The 21,591-nt window shown below is 35.0% G+C and overlaps 2 protein-coding genes across 2 annotated transcripts in view; one reads left to right on the top strand and one right to left on the bottom strand.

Moving 5' to 3' along the window:
- Nucleotides 1-16,206, bottom strand: part of LOC123537901 (dnaJ homolog subfamily C member 22-like) — a 22,982-nt gene extending 6,776 nt beyond the window's left edge. The window contains exons 1-4 of the mRNA XM_053529743.1: nt 16,185-16,206; nt 9,865-10,020; nt 3,966-4,082; nt 2,488-2,957 (exon numbers count right to left, since the gene is read on the bottom strand). Coding sequence (XP_053385718.1) covers nt 2,488-2,957; nt 3,966-4,082; nt 9,865-10,020; nt 16,185-16,206 — 765 coding nt within the window. The remainder of the gene's footprint in view (nt 1-2,487; nt 2,958-3,965; nt 4,083-9,864; nt 10,021-16,184) is intronic.
- Nucleotides 16,207-16,575: 369 nt separating this feature from the next.
- Nucleotides 16,576-21,591, top strand: part of LOC123546948 (catenin alpha-2-like) — a 28,898-nt gene continuing 23,882 nt past the window's right edge. Inside the window, exons 1-5 of the mRNA XM_053529742.1 lie at nt 16,576-16,620; nt 18,394-18,583; nt 19,480-19,658; nt 20,163-20,282; nt 21,411-21,500. Coding sequence (XP_053385717.1) covers nt 16,576-16,620; nt 18,394-18,583; nt 19,480-19,658; nt 20,163-20,282; nt 21,411-21,500 — 624 coding nt within the window. The remainder of the gene's footprint in view (nt 16,621-18,393; nt 18,584-19,479; nt 19,659-20,162; nt 20,283-21,410; nt 21,501-21,591) is intronic.

The raw sequence follows: 21,591 nt of genomic DNA, 5'->3' as shown, positions 1-21,591 counted from the left end.
ACGGAAGGTACAATACGGAATTTAAAAAGTACAATATGGAATTTTTGTCTGTCTGTTCATATTTAATTGTGAAATACAAGCCGATGTTTTACAGAATTTATATAGGTATATAATAAACTAAAATATTTCAACATTTTCCTTCCCCTGCTGATAAAAAATACTTTTTATTAAGTACTGAAAGATATAATGGCCTAATTTCTTCACATTATCATAATTAATTTAAAAGATAGCATAAAAACACTTTAAATTTCCGATCTGGTGTAAAATTCGGCACATGAAGTAAGCCCCTAATTAAGAAGTCTTTCCTTGCCTATTTACAATAACATTGTGGTAACTATTACACTGATATTATCAATTATCATAAGTGGATACATCGTTAGATCAAGTGGCAGCTGAAGATTATTCAACAGAAAAGAATATATTAGGCTAAGTAATGTAGTCTAATGAGGGCACAGGTCAAGACATTGCACTGTTGTCAGGACTGGTGTAACAGACTGAAAATACAAGAACACAACCTTGAAAAGAACTCAAAATTTGAAATTCACAATGTCACTAAGAAAGCTATCTGTATAGTAAGGCAGTGCAACAGTACACATAACTGTATTATTACAAAGCCAATGAAAGTACTGAAACCACACCTATGAATCTAATAATGTAATTAGGTGCATGTGTGTGATGTAACCAGGCCCAAGAATATGTGGTAACATGAAACATAAATATATTGTAACCAGGCCCATCAATAAATTAGCTGTAACCAAATTTACCAATGTATTGTAACCTGAATTGCACAGAAATATTTTGTTAAACCAGGCAAAAATGAATGCATTGTAACCAGGCCCATGAATGTATTGTAACAAGAGTCATGAATTTATTGAAACGAGTCTCATTAATATATTGTGTAACATGGCCTGGGAATGTAATGAAACTAGAATAAGGAATGTGTTGTAACAAGAGACCCAAGCAATGATTTGTAACCAGGTAATCTGTTCCAGGCATGTATTGTAACCTGGCAAATGAATGTATTGTAACTATGACAAGGAATCTACTTTAAATAGGCCAAAGAATATATTGTAACCATACACAGGAATCTGTATCTGAATTGATACTCAAAATTATCTCACTAATGGGAAAATATTATTGAGTGTGTGTGTATGCTTGCTGTTAGATGTATTGTTACTAGGCTCAAAAGGCTCAAAGGTATATTTCAACCAGACACCTGTATTATATCCAGACACAGAAATGAACTGTAACCAGACACAGGAATGTAATTTATTAGGCCAAGCAAAGTATTGTAAACAGGAAAAGATTGGCATTGTTATCAGGTCAAGCAGGCCAAGCAATGTATTGTAACAAGGTTGAGCAATGTATTGTTACAAGGAACAGCTTTGTATTGTTACCTGGCTAAGTAATGTATTGTAACCAAGCCAAGCAATGTATTTTAACCAGGCTAAGCAATGTACTGTAACCAGACACAGAAATTAATTGTTACCAGGGTAAGCAATGTATTGTAACCAGGCCAAGCAATGTATTTTAACCAGGCTAAGCAATGTATTTAAACGAGGCCAAGCAATGTACTACAACCAGACACAGAAATTAATTGTTACCAGGGTAGGCAATGTATTGTAACCAGGCCAAGAAATGTTTTGTAACCTAGAAATATATTGTAACAAGGCAAAGCAATGTATTATAACAAGACCAAGCAATGTACTGTAAACAGACAGAGAAATCAGTTGTTACCAGACTAAGCAATGTACTGTAAACAGGCCAAGCAATGTACTGTGACCAGGTTTAGCAATGTAATGTAACCAGGCCAGGCAATGTACTGTAACTTGGCTAAGCAATGTATTGTAATCAGGCCAAGCAAAGGTATTGTAATCAGGCACAGAAATGTATTGAAACCAAGCACAAGAATGTATTGTTACCAGGCTAAGCTATGTATGGTAACCTGGCCAAGCAATGTCTTGTAACCAGGCCAAGCAATGTACTATAACCAGGCCAAGCAATATGTATTTTAACCAGGCACAGGAATGTTTTGAAAACAAGCACAGGAATGTATTGTTACCAGGCTAAGATATATATGGTAACCTGGCCAAGCAATGTCTTGTAGCCAGCAATGTTCAAAATGATTTTACTGAAAATTGCCTTAAGCTTGTATTTTTGGTTTCATAAAGGGCCATTTATCTATACACCTCTGTATTCTCATGGTACATGGTTGCTTTGGAGTTTTGGTTGCCTTGACAACACAAACAATATTTATTTGTTAATTATGGTAGAATTTAATTTGCCTTACTTATGTAACTGAATTACAATACTTGTTTCTAGATTCTGCAAGAACAGAAAAACAATGATTTTCCTGTATTTCAAAATATTCATTATGTTATAAATATAATAATATCATGAAACTAAAAACAGGTTTTCATGTGGAACAGCCCAAATATATACAACTATATCTAGTTACGACCATTAAGAATGTCATTCTTTACGTACCTTATAGGCATGTGATTCTCCTGTCGGATCTAGATGCTCTATCAGATGTTGATAACACGTGTCCCAACCGTTCACTTGACAAAACTCGTATAATTCATTCATCGTCTTCTTAAAATCTTTCCAGGCCGGAGATTCAAAGAAATTCCCTACCGCCTCATAGACAGGGACTCTCATTCCGTCACTCGTAGTTACATGCATGTTGAAATAGATCGCAGATGTCCACAGGGATAAGTAAATGCATCCACATAATGTTAATACAATAACTCGCTTTATAAAGTTACAAACCCCAGTGGGTGGTTCCTTTTCAATATCCCACTCACGTTTATAATTAGCCATGAGGGAAGCAAACAAAGGTGCGCAGACAATAGATGGACTCTCTAACAGAAGCCATGGTGTTGAAATAGCTGCGCCTAATATACACCACTTGAAAGCAACCTTCTGAAAGCCTATGTTCGATACTAAACTCACACCTGGAAATCGAAAGAACCTGGGTAAAGTAAATGTGTAAAGGTCAACTACACGTAACAAGAAACTGTTTTAAGATAACCGTTAATGTTTATTTCCTGATAAATAATAAAAATAGTGCTTGACCATAATCAGTAATATGGCACATGGTACAATTTTTACTGGTTAAGTACCACATTGTTGCCATGTTTGGAATTACTGAAACATTTATTATGACTACAACAGCAAATTATATTTTTTTGTTGGGTTTAATGTCACACCAAAACAGTTATAGGTCATATGGCGACTTTCAAGCATTCATGGTGGAGGAAGACTCCAGGTGCTCCTCCATGCATCATTTTATCATGAGCAGGTACCTGAGTAGAACCATCGACCTTCTGTAAGCCAACTGGGTGGCTTCCTCACATGAAGAATTCAATGCCCCTATTAAGGCTTGAACCCAAATCTATAAGGGGCAAGTGATCTGAAGCCATAACCACTCGGCCATGGAGGCCCCTACAACTGTACAAGACAATTCTGTTATGGAGTGTCATTTCTGTTGTGAAAGATGTTTAAATTTCATTCACAGACACTTGGAGGTCAGACTCCCTCAGTTCTCTCCACCTCTACTAAATGTTAGCCAATATACTTAGTCTTTTAGAACACTCTGAGCATAGTACGTCTCAGTTATTAACCGTTAGCCTGCTTGCGGCAACTGATCTTAATTGCCTTAAAGTGACCAGTGCAGACCAAAAACAGACTGCATATCTGTGCAGGCTGATCACTGTCTGCCCTGTTCACTATTCAGTCAGTAAATTTTCAGAGAACACCCCTTTGAATAATAAATGGTATTGCCCAAATTGAATGATGGACCAGTCCATTTTAGAAATTTAGCAGAGTAATGGTTAAATATGTTTTAGATATGTTCTCAGATGGATCATATACTGAGGCTTTATGTAACACTACCACCTGACATTCCACAGACATAATTTAGCAGCTGTAATATTAGGACAAATATGAACCACACATCATACCTGTAGCAGCACCCATTACAGGTAGTATAACTTTGAACACCTGATCCATTCCATTCTCCATATTATCCAGCACAAACTCTGGTATTGCTAGTCTAAACAGGTGGGCCATTATTGTTCCTGCAATAAACAGGTAATAAAATTCAAGTCTGATTAGGTAAGCCATTATTGTTCCTGCAATAAAAATTTAAGTCTAAATGTGTAAGCCATTATTGTTCCTGCAATAAAAATTTAAGTCTAAACAGGTAAACCTTCATTGTTCCTGCAATTAAAATTCACCATCTTAATATCTTCCTTTTGCATTAATGGCAAAAACTAGAATGTTTCTGTAGGACACAGAGTGTGCCCCCCTCCCCCTCTGGAACATTTGTCAAAAATAAGGGGAAATAATTCAAATGTTTGCAGTCTTAATGGGGTATAGCCTCAAAAAAAATTATGAAAAGGATTCATTATTCTATACCATATACTTTTTGAGCTATGAGCATCACAAACAAGAAATCTACTATTTTGCCTATTTCAAGGGCCATAACTCTGTAATAAACACTAAAATTCTCAAGAAGAATGCTATTGTGCAAGGTCACATTATGATAAAGACTCAAGCAAGGTTTCATGAATTTACATTAAATACTTTCTGAGTGAGGTACATAATTAGGTGAAAAAGTGCATTTTTTTTACTATTTCAGGGGCCATAACTCTGGAAATAAGGGCAGACCCAGATGAAAAATAGTAGGTGCGCAAGTCCATATCATGATAAAGACTCATGCAAGGTTTCATCAATTTATATCAAATACTTTTTGAGCTAGGCGTGTCACAAGGTGAAAATGTGCATTTTTGACTATTTCAGGGGCCATAACTCTAGAAATAGGGAACAGACCCAGATTAAAAACAGGAGATGCACAAGTTCATATCATGATTAAGACTCATGCAAGGTTTCATGAATCTATATCAAATACTTTATGAGCTAGGCGTGTCATAAGGTGAAAATGTGCATTTTTGTCTATTTCAGGGGCCATAACTCTAGAAATAGGGCACAGACCAAGATTAAAAACAGGAGATGCGCAAGTTCATATCATGATTAAGACTCATGCAAGGTTTCATGAATCTATATCAAATACTTTATGAGCTAGGCGTGTCACAAGGTGAAAATGTGCATTTTCGACTATTTCAGGGGGCCATAACTCTAAAATTAGGGGGCGGAACCAGACGAAATATAGAAGGTGCGCAAGATCATATCATGATAAAGACTCATGCAAGGTTTCATCAATTTGTATCAAATACTTTTTGAGCTAGGCATGTCACAAACTTCGGACGAACAAGAGCAAATCTATAATGCCCCCACCACTCATGGGGTGGGATGGGGCACAAACATGAAAACAAACTAAAATATTTTGTAACCTGTGTATGGTAAATGACTTATGTTTCTTCCTAGGTTTACAGAAACAGCAGCTGCTCTAGTTATTCATTTATAACTGACATAAACTCTGCTGTAAATTTCCATTTTTATGATGTCATACAGGGTTTTATTTTGTGTTGTCTTTCAGGGTACTATTTTGTGTTGTTTCAAAACTAAAATTATCGAACACGATTGATTCATTTCACAGTACTTTTCCGGAACCTGATGACGACTTTGAGAGAAGAGTGGTGTACGAATTATCCAAGATTGAGTTTAAGGAAGTTTGACTGTATCGGTTTAATGTAAACTATACAAAGTTGCTAACTCATTTCCTTCCAAATTTTATAATATAGTTCTTTTAGTAGTGTGACACATTTAATTTAGGTATTCACCACATTTGTTTGGTAAAAAATAATGCTATTATTAGCCTATTAATGATAAAAAAAACCCTTAAACAGACAGTTCAGGGCCCAAAAATAAATCCAGCAGCCATTTACTATCTATTAATTAGTAAATATTCAATAAATATATAGCATTACTATTAGGCGTAAAAAAAATATTTGTTTCCGGTATCCCGACCTTCCCTAAATTTTTGGCACAACCCTAAATGTTTTTATGGCCTTGGGGAATTTTTTTTCCAACTTTTTAATAAACCCCTTATTTGTAATCATTTTTTGACACAAAAATAATTTCCAAAAAGTCTCCCATAATAATAAAAAAAATTCCCTCCCATACCCCCCAAAAATAATTTCCGACCTACCTACCCTAATTGTTTTTGAGCATGTTACTGGAAACAAAGAATTTTTTTAGGGGCCTTATAGGAGAGATCATGTTTGCGTACAAATCTGTTGTATTTTCTATTTTAAGAACTGACAGAGAGCGATCGGGTGGGCAGAAGCCGAATGTATGTTTTTTGTTAAACAGTAATGTTTTTCTAACAACCTAATCTTTTTTAAAACACAAATAATATATCAATAATTTTTTGATCAATGGAAATGTTATAAAACAAGAAATTTAATCATCACTTTTAATTATTATGAAATTAAATTGATCATGAACAAAAAGTCGCTTAACTTACAATGTTTTTCTAAAAGTTTTGAACGTCACTACATCATTATCAAAATTATATGTCATTTAAAATGGTTATTCATTTAAAAACATATTTGAATATAGGGAGAGGACAACCTTAAGCTTATAAAGCTTCCTGTCCAATCCTTTATTGTATATTTGTAATCATGTTGTAAAAGTCTTTCAAAATAAAATATGTTTAAATCAAGTTATCTGAATAAGAAAATATGAAAACTAAGTATTTCAAAACCTTTTACATGTAAATTTTGAAAATCCATAAAATAACGAACAAGTTACAAGAAATAAAAATTTTTGATCCTGTACACAATGAAAAAAACATTGTTTCAACCACCACCAGACAAACAGTAGCTAAAATATTCAGCTCAGAGATGTTTATAAAAATATGCTGTTACAGATCTCTGAGATAGAACAAAGGCCGCACTGAAACCCAACCAGGAATCAAGCTAGAAGTCTGTCAAGCTATAATTTCATCAGATGAAATGTAATTGACTCACCTTTTACTTTAAAATATTTCTAATCCATTTCTCTTTTGAACTAGCATAAAATAATCAATGCAACATAATTTGAACACAAGTTCTACACACATTTTTCAAATTGGTACCCCTGTCCGCAATATTTTGTTTGCCATTTCAGTAGGCACCTGATCAGGGTACTCGTCATTTTGAAAACCAACAGGCAGTATAAAATTATTATTTATTGACCTTTTCTGAGAACTTTAACCTTTTAAGGTATGTTTTTATGAATTTTATCAAAAATGGTTTTAACTGTTTACTTATACTGTTTAGGATTATATTAAATTCATAAACAGGTAAAATTTTGATCTTGGTTTTCAAAAATAACCACATGCTCTGACCCGTTGCACGATGTCATCAGTTTCTTACAAAAGTCTGTGCATGATGTTGTGGTTTAATACTGGTTAGTTAACCAAATGGTGTTTCGCCATACTTTAAAGGACGCGACCATCAGAAAATAAAAGCAGTGACAGAACTTTAAGTTAGGGTAGCCAGAACTAGATATATTAAACAGAATGTTAATGCATGACATCATAGCGATTCATAAATATGCCGAATACCTACACTCTGACATATAACCTGTCTAATGAACATTAATACGGGAAAACCGAAGGTTTTTCCGTCTATAGATAATGTGTACGTGTATATATGTCAAAGTAAACCTATATACCGTTCAACTTGGGAATATGTTCTATACTTTCACCGGTTTTGTTGTTGTTGTTCTCCCATAATTCTACCGGACCTGCTGCCGTGCTTGCGCAATAAATAATTTTCAGGACGACATTTGATAAAATAAAATTTCTTATGAACGATCGGGCGCCGCATTATTTAAACAAATTATTCTATCCAGTTGAAAATTCGCGGTATCAATAGAAATCGGTGTTATTCGGGTTTCTTTATGAAACGAGTTTATGGATGATTCAAGCGGCCCGCTTTTTGTTTCCAATAATGAATTATGATGTAAGCTACATTACTGCACTGTTTGAATAACAAAACCATTGTTTATTTATTTCTATGAATGTAAAAAAGCCAATAATTTCAAAAATGTCAATGTAAAACGAATATAGACACGTTGTCCTAACAAAATTTATTTATATACATAATTTTATCACACATTTATGTCATAAGTCACTGTGGTCCAGTGATTAGCGCACCAGTGGTTAGCGCACATACTTTCCATGCGCGAGGTCCGAGTTCGAATCTCCTAAGGTGTTCGATTTTTTTTTTTTTTTAGCTTAGGCCCAATTTAATTTTTTTTTCTTTATATTTATCACACTTTTTTCAATTACTGGAACACAAATCAATAATAAGTATAGTTAACCAATGTTCTGTCTGTAAATTTTGAACAAAATATTCGAAGGCATGGAAAAGCATAATATATCGATATTGCTTATCTCCACTCCCTTCCACAATCTTTCACATACATTGCAACTACTTTCTAAAAGTCAATTCATTGACTAGAGTTTTAGTAAAATTACACTTGGAAAAAAATGTTTGCTATAAACTTGAGAGGCTCAGACTGTTAGCAGTTAGGTAAATTAAATTGAATTTAGACCAAGAGTGTTTGTGTTATATATAAAATTCTGGTCAAGAACTTTTTACAATGAATTTGAAATAAGAATTTCACAAGTAAATGGTTGTTTGTCATTCTCACATACACGAGTTTTACCATAGCTGTATTAGTGGAACACAATTTGTCCTAAAAGAGTGTCATTTGACAATAATGGCATTTAAAAGAATTAAAATAGTCCGTGTTTAGGATAGCAGGATTATGTAAGTTCCGGTATCTATACTACAAAAGAATATCAGAACAAGATGATATTGAATGTGATGTTACGCAGGCATAATGTGTAAATTGTTGTGTTTTATTTTTTGGATTGTTTTGTCGTTTTTAGAAACTATTTGTTTGTAACAAATGAACTGAAAAGAATATGTGCATTTCCGGATTCAGAAATTTGTATTAGAGAAACAAACTGATAGTAAAGGCATGTTCGTTGTAAACAGAAACAAAATTGGTAATATTATGTATAAATAAATGACTTGCATTTATCTGTATATAATAAAATATTTATCCAAAACTACTGAGGAAGAGTGTGTTTTACGCATGCTCACTGACAACACATAAAGGCCTGATATTGGGTCACTTTTGAATGACTGTTGCACCATATATAATACTATGAGGAAAATTTTGTAAATGACAAAGTGTTCGAATTTATCAATGTTCGTACAGCCCCCATCTTACATACCCCTTTCCGCGCTCACTTCGTGTGAGTTAAAATTTGCTTACTAGATATAAATTTGAATTATGTAAAGTTTTCAGCAAAAGCATTATTTTGATACCAATAAATGATAACAATTTACAGAAATAAAAAAGTGACAGGCCAAAAACCCCCCGTTATCTGTCCGGGTTTATGCAACAGTTTCGTTTTTGTCGTGTTGAGCGACATGTGAAGTTTCCACTTTTCTCTATTTTATCATCAGTACAACTAATGGTGCGTTTTTGGGAGTAGATTCTGTGCACCTAAATTTCACTATTATCTTTAACTCATGAACACTATTTTCCATTGTCTGTCTAGTCTTGATACATTTGAAGAAATGATTAGATCTATGTTCATTTAAACAAAACTTTTTAAAACATTTCCCCTTCTTATTTTTATAACAATAGCAAAACCATCAGGCTTACTGTCAAAACTGAAAGCCAAACAAAAAATATCAGAAAGAACAATTTAATGCAGAAAAAAAAGAAAGAATCCGTATCACTATCACTAGGTTTTCCCGTCAGATAGGCAGCGCCTAATTTCATATTATGGTACCTGCGCCTACATTATTTTTGCATAAAATACTAAATATATACAAAACGTACACAGGCATCACTATTCAGTAGTCTATAGTTTCAGTAAGATTTTACCAATAAACATCTGTCCAGCAAATCTCACTATTTTCCACGGTGGCTGAGCATATGCATCTCTCCTAGCTCTGAACACAGCCCGCACTCTCGGATCTCTGTTAGCTTGATACAGGTACTCTGGCAGCCTCCACAGATCTCTGAACCATCCGCAATGCACTTTTAGTTTTTAACCCGTTTACAATATACATGTACTTATAAAAATTCGGCAAGTAAAAAAGATAAGGTCGCGTGTTTGACTTCTTTGTTATACTGATTTTAAAAATTGTGACATCACACAGATTTTCATAACGGGAGTGTGTACTAGTATATTCTAAAAAGTAGCGCCGTATTTTGAACGAAGTAAAAATAAAACTGAGCGGCCCGCTGTGAAATGTAATGTCAGTTTTTCTTCTTTGTCAATAATTAAAAAGGTACCTCATGGATGTCTTAGCGTGCGTTGACGGCGACAATTTTAAATATTTGTAGTTGTGTTCCTTAATAACTTATGTCTCTATTTTTTCATGTTTAGAAAGAAGCACGAAATGCATTCAAATTTAAGGTTGTGTGCTACAAATTTATCTAAATACTTTTATAACCGCTTAACTATTTGAGTTGCTAGATAAGAGAGATTAACAAAAATCGATACTCGCGTTAAGATGGTATAAAGGGAAACAATCAAATTTAAAGAATTTGGCTTAATAATCAAGGGACAATACCCTTCAAAACACGGTCTCATTTCTGGACATGGATTATAACGCAACTACTGTTTCTGCTGAGTTCTCTGCGTGTTATTTTGAATTATCATGAAACAATCGATTATGTGCTGACACAAACTAGCGTGAGAGGTGTGGAATATTTCATACCTTTCAATAACAGACTGAATAAAACCGCCTCTGTTACTATGCTGCTCCTTTGCGTTCTTTTCGTAGATGTTATTGAATAGAGACCGGTCCTAGCGTAATGTATGGACAGGCCATTTAAACTCTTGATTAAAACTTCTAATTCTTGTATAAAAAACTACTTTTTTCACTGGATCCGCCCATGTATTAACGAGAGAAAAATCGTGTGCAAACAAGGCAATTCGCGTGCTGTTAATACATGATTTTTATTTTTGAAATGCTTTCCGAGGGACGTATATGTATTTCTCCGCAGATTGACATCTGGTATCTGCGTCTTGTTTCTTCCATAATAACCTCTTTTTGTAGCATAAAAGATGCAATACTGTATCAGTTACCAGCCCCCAACAATGTTCGTACTCGCTTCTGCCCTTATTTACACCCTTTTACAACTCAGCGTCGTTTCAGTTTTTGTAGATAACCGTGAATGTTTAAGAATCGCGTGTAACTTGTGCGATTGTTTGTTTTTAGGAATCATATTTATGATTTTGGTAAGTATCAGTCGGAATGTTTTTATCTAATTTCACGAAGAATTTATATAAAAAGCTTGAAAATGTGTCACTATGTTCGTACTCATCTGTACTCGAAATGTGTCCGTCCTCAAAATAACTCGAATGTAAAGTTATTATTTTTGAAATTGTGCTCCTGTTTACCAAATTCTTAAGTTATATTAAAACTTATTTGTAAGTTCATGTTTGCAATAACGAGTATGTACTTTTGGTTATGTTGTTGATTTCTGGGCCCTGGTTATGGATATTTAAAACATGTTTACCGTTTCCAAGAACAACAGAATGGTAATTAAAAAATGTACCGGAATCGTAAAGTCATCACATGTTCCCTACAATAATAATCGGAAATGCAACCGTTTCCATTTGACCATGCGATAGAGATAACGGAATTAATTATTTGAATGAACTGTCCTGGGACACTTCAGACGATTGTGCTAATCGATTTGACAATTAACCTTTAGCCTTCAGGCTGATCATGGTCTGCTCTGTTCGCTATTCAGTCTGTAAATTTTCAGTGAACACCCCATCGAATGATAAATGGTATTTTCCAAATTGAATAATGGCCCAGTCCATTTTAGAAATTTAGCCGGGTAAGGATTAAATATTAGTCGGCAATTACACGTCACCTGGCATAATGGATGAGTATGTACATGACAGTTCCATTTTGATTATCTAGGTAATTCTATGATAATCTATTATTCTAGGATAAGTATAAAGCATTGATATTTTATTGCAATATCATAGCTCACGAAAATCAAACATGATGCAGTAAAATGCTCCGTTTTAGTTGAAATGTTAATTTCTCAATTGTCTGCTTCAATAAGATTTCGAGGTTATTAAATACATGTTTCAAGAAATATACATCTGTTCTTCACCTTTAAATTTGTAAAAATCATTATATCAACGTTATTGACATTTTTAACGCGACGATATACGTTACAAGACACCAGACACCCGATATTTACCTAATTAGACATGTCATAAATTCCAGTATTTAGCACCCTGATGCTTTTCAATAAATACTGTGTTTAATCACTTACGATATACGTTACAGATGGCCTCAGAAATGACACCAGACACCCCATATTAATTAGACATGTCATAAATACCAACACTTAGCACCCTTATGTTTTTCAATAAATATTGTAAACTTGTATTTAACCCTTAGCCTGCTGGCGGCAGATGATTCTGCCTTTGCGACCAGTGCAGACCAAGATCAGCCTGCACATCCGTGCAGTCTGATCATGGTCTGCACTGTTCGCTATTCAGTCAGTAAATTTTCAGTGAAAACCCCTTTGAATGATATGTGGTACTGTCCAAATTGAAAGATGGACCAGTCCATTATAGAAATATAGCAGGGTAAGGGTTAATTACTTACTGTATTCAGCCTCTTAAGAAGTACATATTAAACTTATTTGACAGAGAAATTTGAAATCTGTGGTCATCTAGCTACTACCATGACAAAAGTAATTGTATTGTTCATTTGAAGATCATGAAATATAGAGGCTACGTGATGAGCTAATACTTACGGTGAAAAAAAGATATGGTAAACTGAGAAATGTGATAATCAGATAAGGTACATACATGTAATGGGCACACCGTTTTGTTATCACTCGTCTCAGCCAATTAGAAAGCACCTTACTGACATAACTGGACTCCGGCAATACAAACAGAAAATATTTAACAAAACAAAACTACCAACATCATTGGTCTATGATACAAAGCAATACAAACAAAAGCATCTAATAACACCTTTCTCAGCTAAAACAAACAAAACATCTACATTTTTGTAATTATAGTTTGGTTTAAACGTCAGCGATGTTTTTGTATCTTTGATAATAGAACGGTCTGTTATTTAGGTAATGTTATTTAGTACGATAGTGGCTCTTTCCTAAATAAGGCAAAGTAAATCATGCTGATTTCCCTTATCGGCAGACGTGTCTATATAAATGGAACCTTTTAACTTCAAAATCAAACTATAAACCAAACTTACTTAATCCACCCTTGTTATCAGAAAATACAATCAAAGAACATCTTATTACACTGAACTTAACGACTTCATTGGCGTAAGCCAGTACACACAGAAAATCTCTACTTATACTATAATTACCAATATCTAATTATACTGAATGTACAGATATTATTGATCTCAGCCAATCAATCAGAAAACAACTTTTTATACTAAACTTACTGATTTCTAATTTTACTAAGCTTCACGTCATCAAATTAACACCTTGGTTTCTAATAATACTCACAGGAAACATCTAATTTTGCTTAATTGATTATTGGTACGAGCAGAAACGTACATGTTATTTCATTATGGTTGCACACAAACATTCGTCAATTTACAAAAAAAACAACAACAAAAAAACAGGCAAATATCGTTATTACTGTCTTAGGTTCTACCATTTATAAGATTGTTTTTACTTTAAACTTACAAAATACTTGGAAAATAAGAACTACATATTAAGGATGACTAGAAACATATCTTGAAACGCTAAAGCGCATGACACAAAGTCACAGTTCTAAGATCAAAGTTGGTAGGTCTGCCTCAACTAATGGATATTTATCACCAACAAGAATAGAACAAATCTATCTATTTTTCTCTACAGGTTTGATGTCAGTTCGAATTAACAAATGTAATTTAAAAGTGTTAAAGACCAGATACTTAAGTGACCAGTAGTAGACCCCAGCGTTTTATGCGAATTTTTGAAAGCTAAAAGCCAGTACTACATTAAGAATCACAATAGTTACTATAACGAATAAATCCCTATCATTACCACAATCTTACTTGAAATTACCACAAACTGACTTTAAACTATGCATAAATACATATATATTATCTAAATGGCAATCGCCATGGAACAATGCTTCGTTCAATAAACGTCATGATATAAAAGCTACTTCAGGTGAATGGTACCAAGGGAACATGTTCTGTCTCGTTATTGGAAAGGTCATACCCGGTTTTTTTACTCATTTTTATCGTCTGAATAAAGTAGATCAACCTTAACGTATACCATTCAAGCACCACTTACTATCTCGACTGTCAGACGTAGTACATACACCGAACTGCGGTGGCCTAATGGATAAGGCACCTGCCCCGCAATCGGGAGGTCGAAGGTTCGAGCCCTGTCAGAGGCGGGTCTTGTTACTAAAGAGAGACCGGTTGGTGAGCCGCCAGCTAGTTAAATAATGGTTACCGATTGCCTACCTACCTGGTGCCTGGCATTAAAAAATAGGAATCGGGAAGTAATGCTGTTCAGTGTATGTAGGTGTCTCATAAGCCAAATCGGCTGGCCCTTTCAGTAGGGCTGGCACTATAATAAACAAACACTTTACTTACTTTACTTTACTTTGGCGTTTAATCTTAGATAGAGTTGTTTGAAAACACGTTTTATTATTTACAGTTGTTCATGCATTTTAAAGCAGACAGGCATCTATCTGAAACATTTTCATTCACACTTAATGCGATTTTATTATATATTCAACTAATGTTTTTAATATTACTTATATGTTTTTAGAAATGTTTTTCAATGTACGTTTCCAACAGAATTTTTCTTGTCGATAAATAACCTTTTTGTGTTGATTCGCCGCAAAATCAAGATCACTCACTCACTTTAGCAAACTAGATCCGTGACGCATAAGCTAGTTTACGTAAATTTAGTTATCATTTTAAGTTAGAAATTAGTATATTTGAAATATTTTATTGTAATACGTATTATCACGGTTTTTATTTACAAATAAAGATTTATTGACTTGAATCTTTGTTCTCGTTACCATTTTTACATATTATCGCAATTCAATAATCATAGCAAGAAAAGTGCTCTTAGAATACGAGCAAGCATTTGCTAAAAATAGATTTATGTACAGAAATTACTGTAAACGAAATGTGCAATGAACTTTTACATAACATATTCGAAGTAACTGAAGTTACTAACCAAATGACAATTATACGTTCAAGTTTAATTTGAAGGTTGTAAAATTTTGATATTTGTGTACTTTATGTTTATTTTTTTTTTATTTAGACCTTGTAGTAACGATAGTGAAATAAAATACAAATTCTAAATTGCAGTGTATATCCCGTATAAATTATCTCTGATCTGTATTTACTGTACCAAATGTTCAAACTGTAAAGCTTCTCTATTTAAAAAAAGTAAATATAATGAAGAAATACACGTATTGGTGTAATAAAACGAGTGTCTGTGAGGTGTTTAAGTTTCAGTCTGAATCATTGAAGATCAAGTTGTATACAAACAAATTATTGAGCATAAACCGTTATGTTAATTATGCTGTTCTTCAGGTCGTCAAACAGTAAACCTACATTTATTGTATTATATCCTGTATGCTTCATATTTTAAACTTATTTTCTCCATTTTTTTAAATATTAAATATCACAAAAAAGGAGAAAGTATTAAATTTGACGCCAGTTTGCCAAAATTTCAAGGAACTAAGTTATGAATTACGGTGTTCCGTTTGGACAATCGTGACATTTTATTGAATCATAAACCGCGATGCACGATGGTACGATGACGAAAACGCGATGGCACGACGATGAAACAACGATGGTACGATGGTAAAAACGCTATGGCACGATGATGAAATCGCGACGGTGCGATGGTACGATGGTGAAATGTCGATGTGATATCCTGGCCGCGTCATACCAAAGACGTAAAAAAATGGTACTAGTAGCTTCCTCGCTTGGCACTCAGCATTAAGAGGACAGTGCTAGGACTGGTCAGCCAGGTGTGTGTATGATGTGACTGGGTGGCGTATCATGCCACGTGTCTGTGGCGTGATATTCCAGTGAGGCAGTACTATAAAGTTGGGCATTGTGCTCACTGCCACAAGTAGACGCCGTCGTTGTGGCGTATCATGCCACATGTCTACGGCGTGATATTCCAGTGAGGCAGCACTATAAAGTTGGGTATGTGCTCACTGCCACAAGTAGACACCGTCATTTATATGACTGAAAAATTATTGAAAAAGACAAACCCGAACACACACACACACACACTTATTCTGGACAGTGTTAGAAATTTTTAGGTTTTAACTTCTGACCTCTGTTTTGTAGTCAGACAGTTTTATCACTGGACCACTGTATCAGCTCTTGATAAATAGAAACATGCCCTTGTAAAGTCAGCTGTTTCCAGACAGGTCAATACTATTAGATAACAGCTTGTTCTTAAACGTAGAGAATGAGTCACACTGGCATATTTTGTATGTCCCGAGGACAGACGGAATCAATGATTACTGGAAACAGTGAAGTGGATAATTGGATTTTATCCCAAACATTATAATATTGTAACTCATGCACTATACAAATAAATATGGGAGAAAATTTAGCAATACTCTCCCGCAGGGAGGAGAGTTTTGTAGATATTCTGCTAAATTAATTTGTTCAATACGTCTAGCATTGTCTGGGATATACATAACTCGAATAAATGAATTCATCAGTACACAGACTGATTCTAGGTTTCATTTGTTTGTACGACCTCACACAAACATATTCAAATCAGACAGACTTATTTAAACATTTTAATAGGGAAGCCTATTAAGTTGAACAAACTATTATAATACTTAGTTTGGCATTAGGTGACCATGAGGGAATAGTCCCCTTCCACATGTATCTTATGTAAGTCTTTGTAATTCTTTTTACTAAGCAAAAATTGAGTGAAATTAAATATACCGGTAGTCAGTTATTTGACTGTGATGTATTAATGTAATACATGGATTTTCATTTCCTAGGATGCATAAGAAAATACCGTAAACACTCGATTCACTCGAATATATCACGCTAGGGTATATATTATGCAACCCCTTATCTTCTACCAATCCGATAAATGAGTCTGAGATTTTTTATGCCCCCGAAGGGAGGCATATAGTTTTTGAACCGTCTGTCCGTCTGTCAGTCTGTCCGCAATTTTCGTGTCCGGTCCATATCTTTGTCATCGATGGATGGATTTTCAAATAACTTGGCATGAATGTGTACCACAGTAAGACGACGTGTCTCGCGCAAGACCCAGGTCCGTAGCTCAAAGGTCAAGGTCACACTGAGACATTAAAGGATAGTGCATTGATGGGCGTGTCCGGTCCATATCTTTGTCATCGATGGATGGATTTTCAAATAACTTGGCGTGAATGTGTACCACAGTAAGACGACGTGTCGCGCGCAAGACCCAGGTCCGTAGCTCAAAGGTCAAGGTCACACTTAGACATTAAAGGATAGTGCATTGATGGGCGTGTCCTGTCCATATCTTTGTCATCGATGGATGGATTTTCAAATAACTTGGCATGAATGTGTACCACAGTAAGACGACTTGTCGCGCGCAAGACCCAGGTCTGTAGCTCAAAGGTCAAGGACACACTTAGACGTTAAAAGATAGTGCATTGATGGGCGTGTCTGGTCCATATCTTTGTCATCCATGGATGGATGTTCAAATAACTTGGCATGAATATGTACCACAGTAAGACGACGTGTCGCACGCAAGACCCAGGTCCGTAGCTCAAAGGTCAAGGTCACACTTAGACGTTAAAGGTCATTTTTCATGATAGTGCATTGATGGGTGTGTCTGGTCCATATCTTTGTCATTCATGCATGGATTTTAAAATAACTACGCATGAATGTGTGACACAGTAAGACGACGTGTCATGCGCAAGACCCAGTTTCGTAGGTCAAAGGTCCTAAACTCTAACATCGGCCATAACTATATATTCATTCAAAGTGCCATCGGGGACATGTGTCATCCTATGGAGACAGCTCTTGTTTTTAATAATGGCCCAATTTCGGTATAAAACTGTGGAAGGAGACAGTTTTGCAAACTTCAACATTGTATTGGCTGATATGAAGCTAAGATTCTTAAATCTGACTAATGGCTGTGTAGCATTCTGAAACTGGTTCCTCAGCTTAGTGAAAGAGAACAACCTTACCATTGGTCAAATTCAAGATTTAGGACAAATTCAACCAGTCAAATGCTGGAGTTGTAAGACTGGTTCCATATTTCATGCATATTACCTACATTAGGTTTTTCAGTTAGTGAAAATGTTATCAAGAGACATAGACTGGGCTTCCTGTAAAATGGCTAATCACAGGCTTCCATTTTATGTTTTAAATGTTGTAAAATTTAAACTTTTATTTTTTATTTCAGATCACTACTCTAGTCAATCATAAAGAAAGAACAAAAATTACAGAGCGGACAGCAAAGGCATTAGCTAAAGTCGGTGAGGCAGTGAGTTTTGCTGTCGACAGATTTGTATCTGTCGGGGAATCTATAGGAGATGAACATCCAGAGTTACGCAGCGAGATGTGTGAGACTTGCTTGGAAGCAAGACAGGCTGGTAAAAAATTAATGTCTCATCTGTTTAAAATTTAGAGTATTTGTTTGTTTTAGTGTAAGATCTTTCATGGTCAATGAACATGATATTCATTGAACTGTTCATTAACTGAAAATGTATTAAGATTTTGTGTCCAAAAGTAAAAGATATTTCAATCTTGCATGTTAAAGAATAGAGATCTGTTCATGTGTCTGCTTTAATGCCACGCCTTCGTTGAAGTTTTATATGCAAGATTGTATCTCAGTAACTATTGCATACAATGTATTAGACTGAAACTTAACGTAATACTTCCTATTCATCAAACCTGCCGTAAACACTAATCGTAATGTATAATGTGCAGTTTTTCTGCCCTGGAAACATCTCTGAATTGTGGATGCATATTATACACAAGTTGAGATAATTTTCCAACTTCATAACAATTTTTTTATGATTTTCGCCATTCTAGTAAAGGGAAACTACTCTCTGTGCAATAAAAAAACTGTCTGGGCCAAAAAACTGAGATTCATCATTGCCATTACATTCTGTGATGGATAAGAGTGGTTTACCGCTTCAAACAAAAATTTATTAACTAGTATTAAACTGAACAAGAAAACTGACATGAGGTGTCATCCTAATTGCCGATAATTCTTAAACAGATTATAACGAAAGATGATCACAACTTTTGTTATCAATTTGAATTGTGATGCTGATGAGAGAGAGATGTACTTTAATGTAATGTTACATAGGGCATAAGTCTGTACACTGTTAACTTGAAGCATTTCATCATAGTTAACTGATGTATTGGTATATTGACACATTCAAACAAACACCGAATCTGAACTTCAGCCTGGGCTTTTACCAACAAGGAGCTGCTCCTAGCACTATCCAAGCACACATAATGTTGTTTTATTTTTCGACAGGGAATGCAATTAAACAGTTGACAATGCATAACTATGCTGTGAATGATGGGTCGTTGAAACCGTTCACAGAGAAGAATCACATGGTGCGTGCAGCACGGAAATTGCTGTCAGCCATTACCAAAGTGTTACTGATAGCAGACAAAGTGATAATCAAACAGCTGATTGCATCTAAAGATAAGGTAACATACTTTTTATTCATTTCAAGTAACAAAAGCAAGTCTGAAAGCCATGCTTTCGTCGTCAAGTGAGGAATATGCGGAAATGTTTTTGGTATTTTTTTGGAAATGTTGCTTTTAATGTTAAGTAAGGTATCCTTAAGGTTTTATAAGAATCCATAAACAATAAAAGCCAAGTTGTGATTTTTGTTAGTCCCTTTAAAGCTGTAGACAGTTTTACAGGTTTTGCACAAGATTTCAGTAACTGAGACACAAATGAGCTCACCATGAGAAAACCAACATAGTGCATTTGCGACCAGCATGGATCCAGACCAGCCTTCACATCCGCGCACTCTGGTCAGGATCCATGCTGTTCGCATTTTAAGCCTATTGCAATTAGAGAAACCGTTAGCGAACAGCATGGATCCTGACCAGAGTGCGCAGATGCGCAGGCTGGTGTGGATCCATGCTGGTCGCAAATGCACTATGTTGGTTTTCTCATGGTGTGGCTCAAATGTTTACTTCCAGGTATTATGCAGTCTAACAGAACTAGAAAGTGTAGACAGTTTCACAGATTTTGTTCAGGCTTTCAGCAAGTTTGGAAACAATATGGTGGAACTAGCCCATCTTACTGGAGATAGGCAAAATGTAAGCGTAATTGTTAAGCCCTGTCCTATTGTTTTATAACAGGTGGTTAAAAATTCTGAAATGTATAAATCGGGGTAGTTGTTAAATTTTCTGTATATGTATTTGTCTTATAATAAGGTTGGTGTCAACACTTGAAATATATCAAACTGTTGGTTATGTCACATGTTACCTTGCAATGTTGTTTTACTAGTAAGGCGAGAGTTTCTTTTTATTTTCTTGATTATGAGTTCCCCCGGAAAAGCAAAATAAAAATGATTTTTTTATTTTCATCCTCAGTCCTACTTTGATGCATTTAGTGATTTATTATCTACTACAGGGCAAGGGTATCATTAGGCACGGCCATACTTACTGTTGCCTGGTTTTGACCTCTTCAGACAAATCATTTCACATAGCTGACGTGCCCAAATCTGCATTTTCTGTTGCTATGAATCAAAATTAGAAAAAAAGGAAAAATGTCCATTTTATTTTATTGACTAGAACGAAGGTTTTCATAGTGCTGCTTTTTATTTTCCATTTCCTCCTTCATTTAACTTAAAGAAGTTACAAACCTGTAGTTAAGATGAAGTAAGATGTTTAGATAAATGAGACATAGTTATCATAATATTTTTACTACTACTGGAAAGAAATTTCTACAAATTTTATAACTAAACTTGCCACATTTTGGAATCTTAGTCATGTTAGAAATATTTTGTGTTTACAAAATGAAATACAGGAATAGAAGAATTGAACACAAGGCACAGGAAAGCTCCCCACCCCAAAAAAACCACCTAATTATGGGTAATTCAAGCATAGACAATACAGGGGAAACAGTCAGGAACAGCATGACTTGAGATGCAAGAGCCTGGGTGCTTAAGGCACCGATCCATCAAGCATGCAGTATTTCAGTTTTATTTCATGTCTTTCACCCTTACCATGCTGAACACGATTGATTCTGCCTTTGCGACCAGTGTAGTTCATGATCAGCCTGCACATCTGTGCAGTCTGATCAAGATCTGCCCTGTTCGCCATTCAGTCAGCATCTTTTTTGATTGATAAGCACTCCTTTTAACAATTAATGGTACTGTCCAAATTGAAAGATGGACAAGTTCATTATAGAAATTTAGCAGGGTAAGGGTTAATATTTTACAGGACCTGAAGAGTGATAAACAGAAAGCCCAGATGGCTTCTGCCAGAGCTGTGTTAGAGAAATCCACTATGATGTTACTGCCTTCATGTAAAGTGAGTAGAATGTGTAATAATAAAACGTGTGTATGTTTTAGGATTTTAAGTGATAAATATTTCTCCAAGTGAACTAATTTTATTATACTTT

This window comes from Mercenaria mercenaria, chromosome 18 (assembly GCF_021730395.1).
Source record: "Mercenaria mercenaria strain notata chromosome 18, MADL_Memer_1, whole genome shotgun sequence".
In the NCBI taxonomy this organism is placed as follows: Eukaryota; Metazoa; Mollusca; class Bivalvia; order Venerida; family Veneridae; genus Mercenaria; species Mercenaria mercenaria.
Note: the sequence above shows the minus strand (reverse complement) of the source record. Positions and strands in the feature narration are given on the sequence as shown.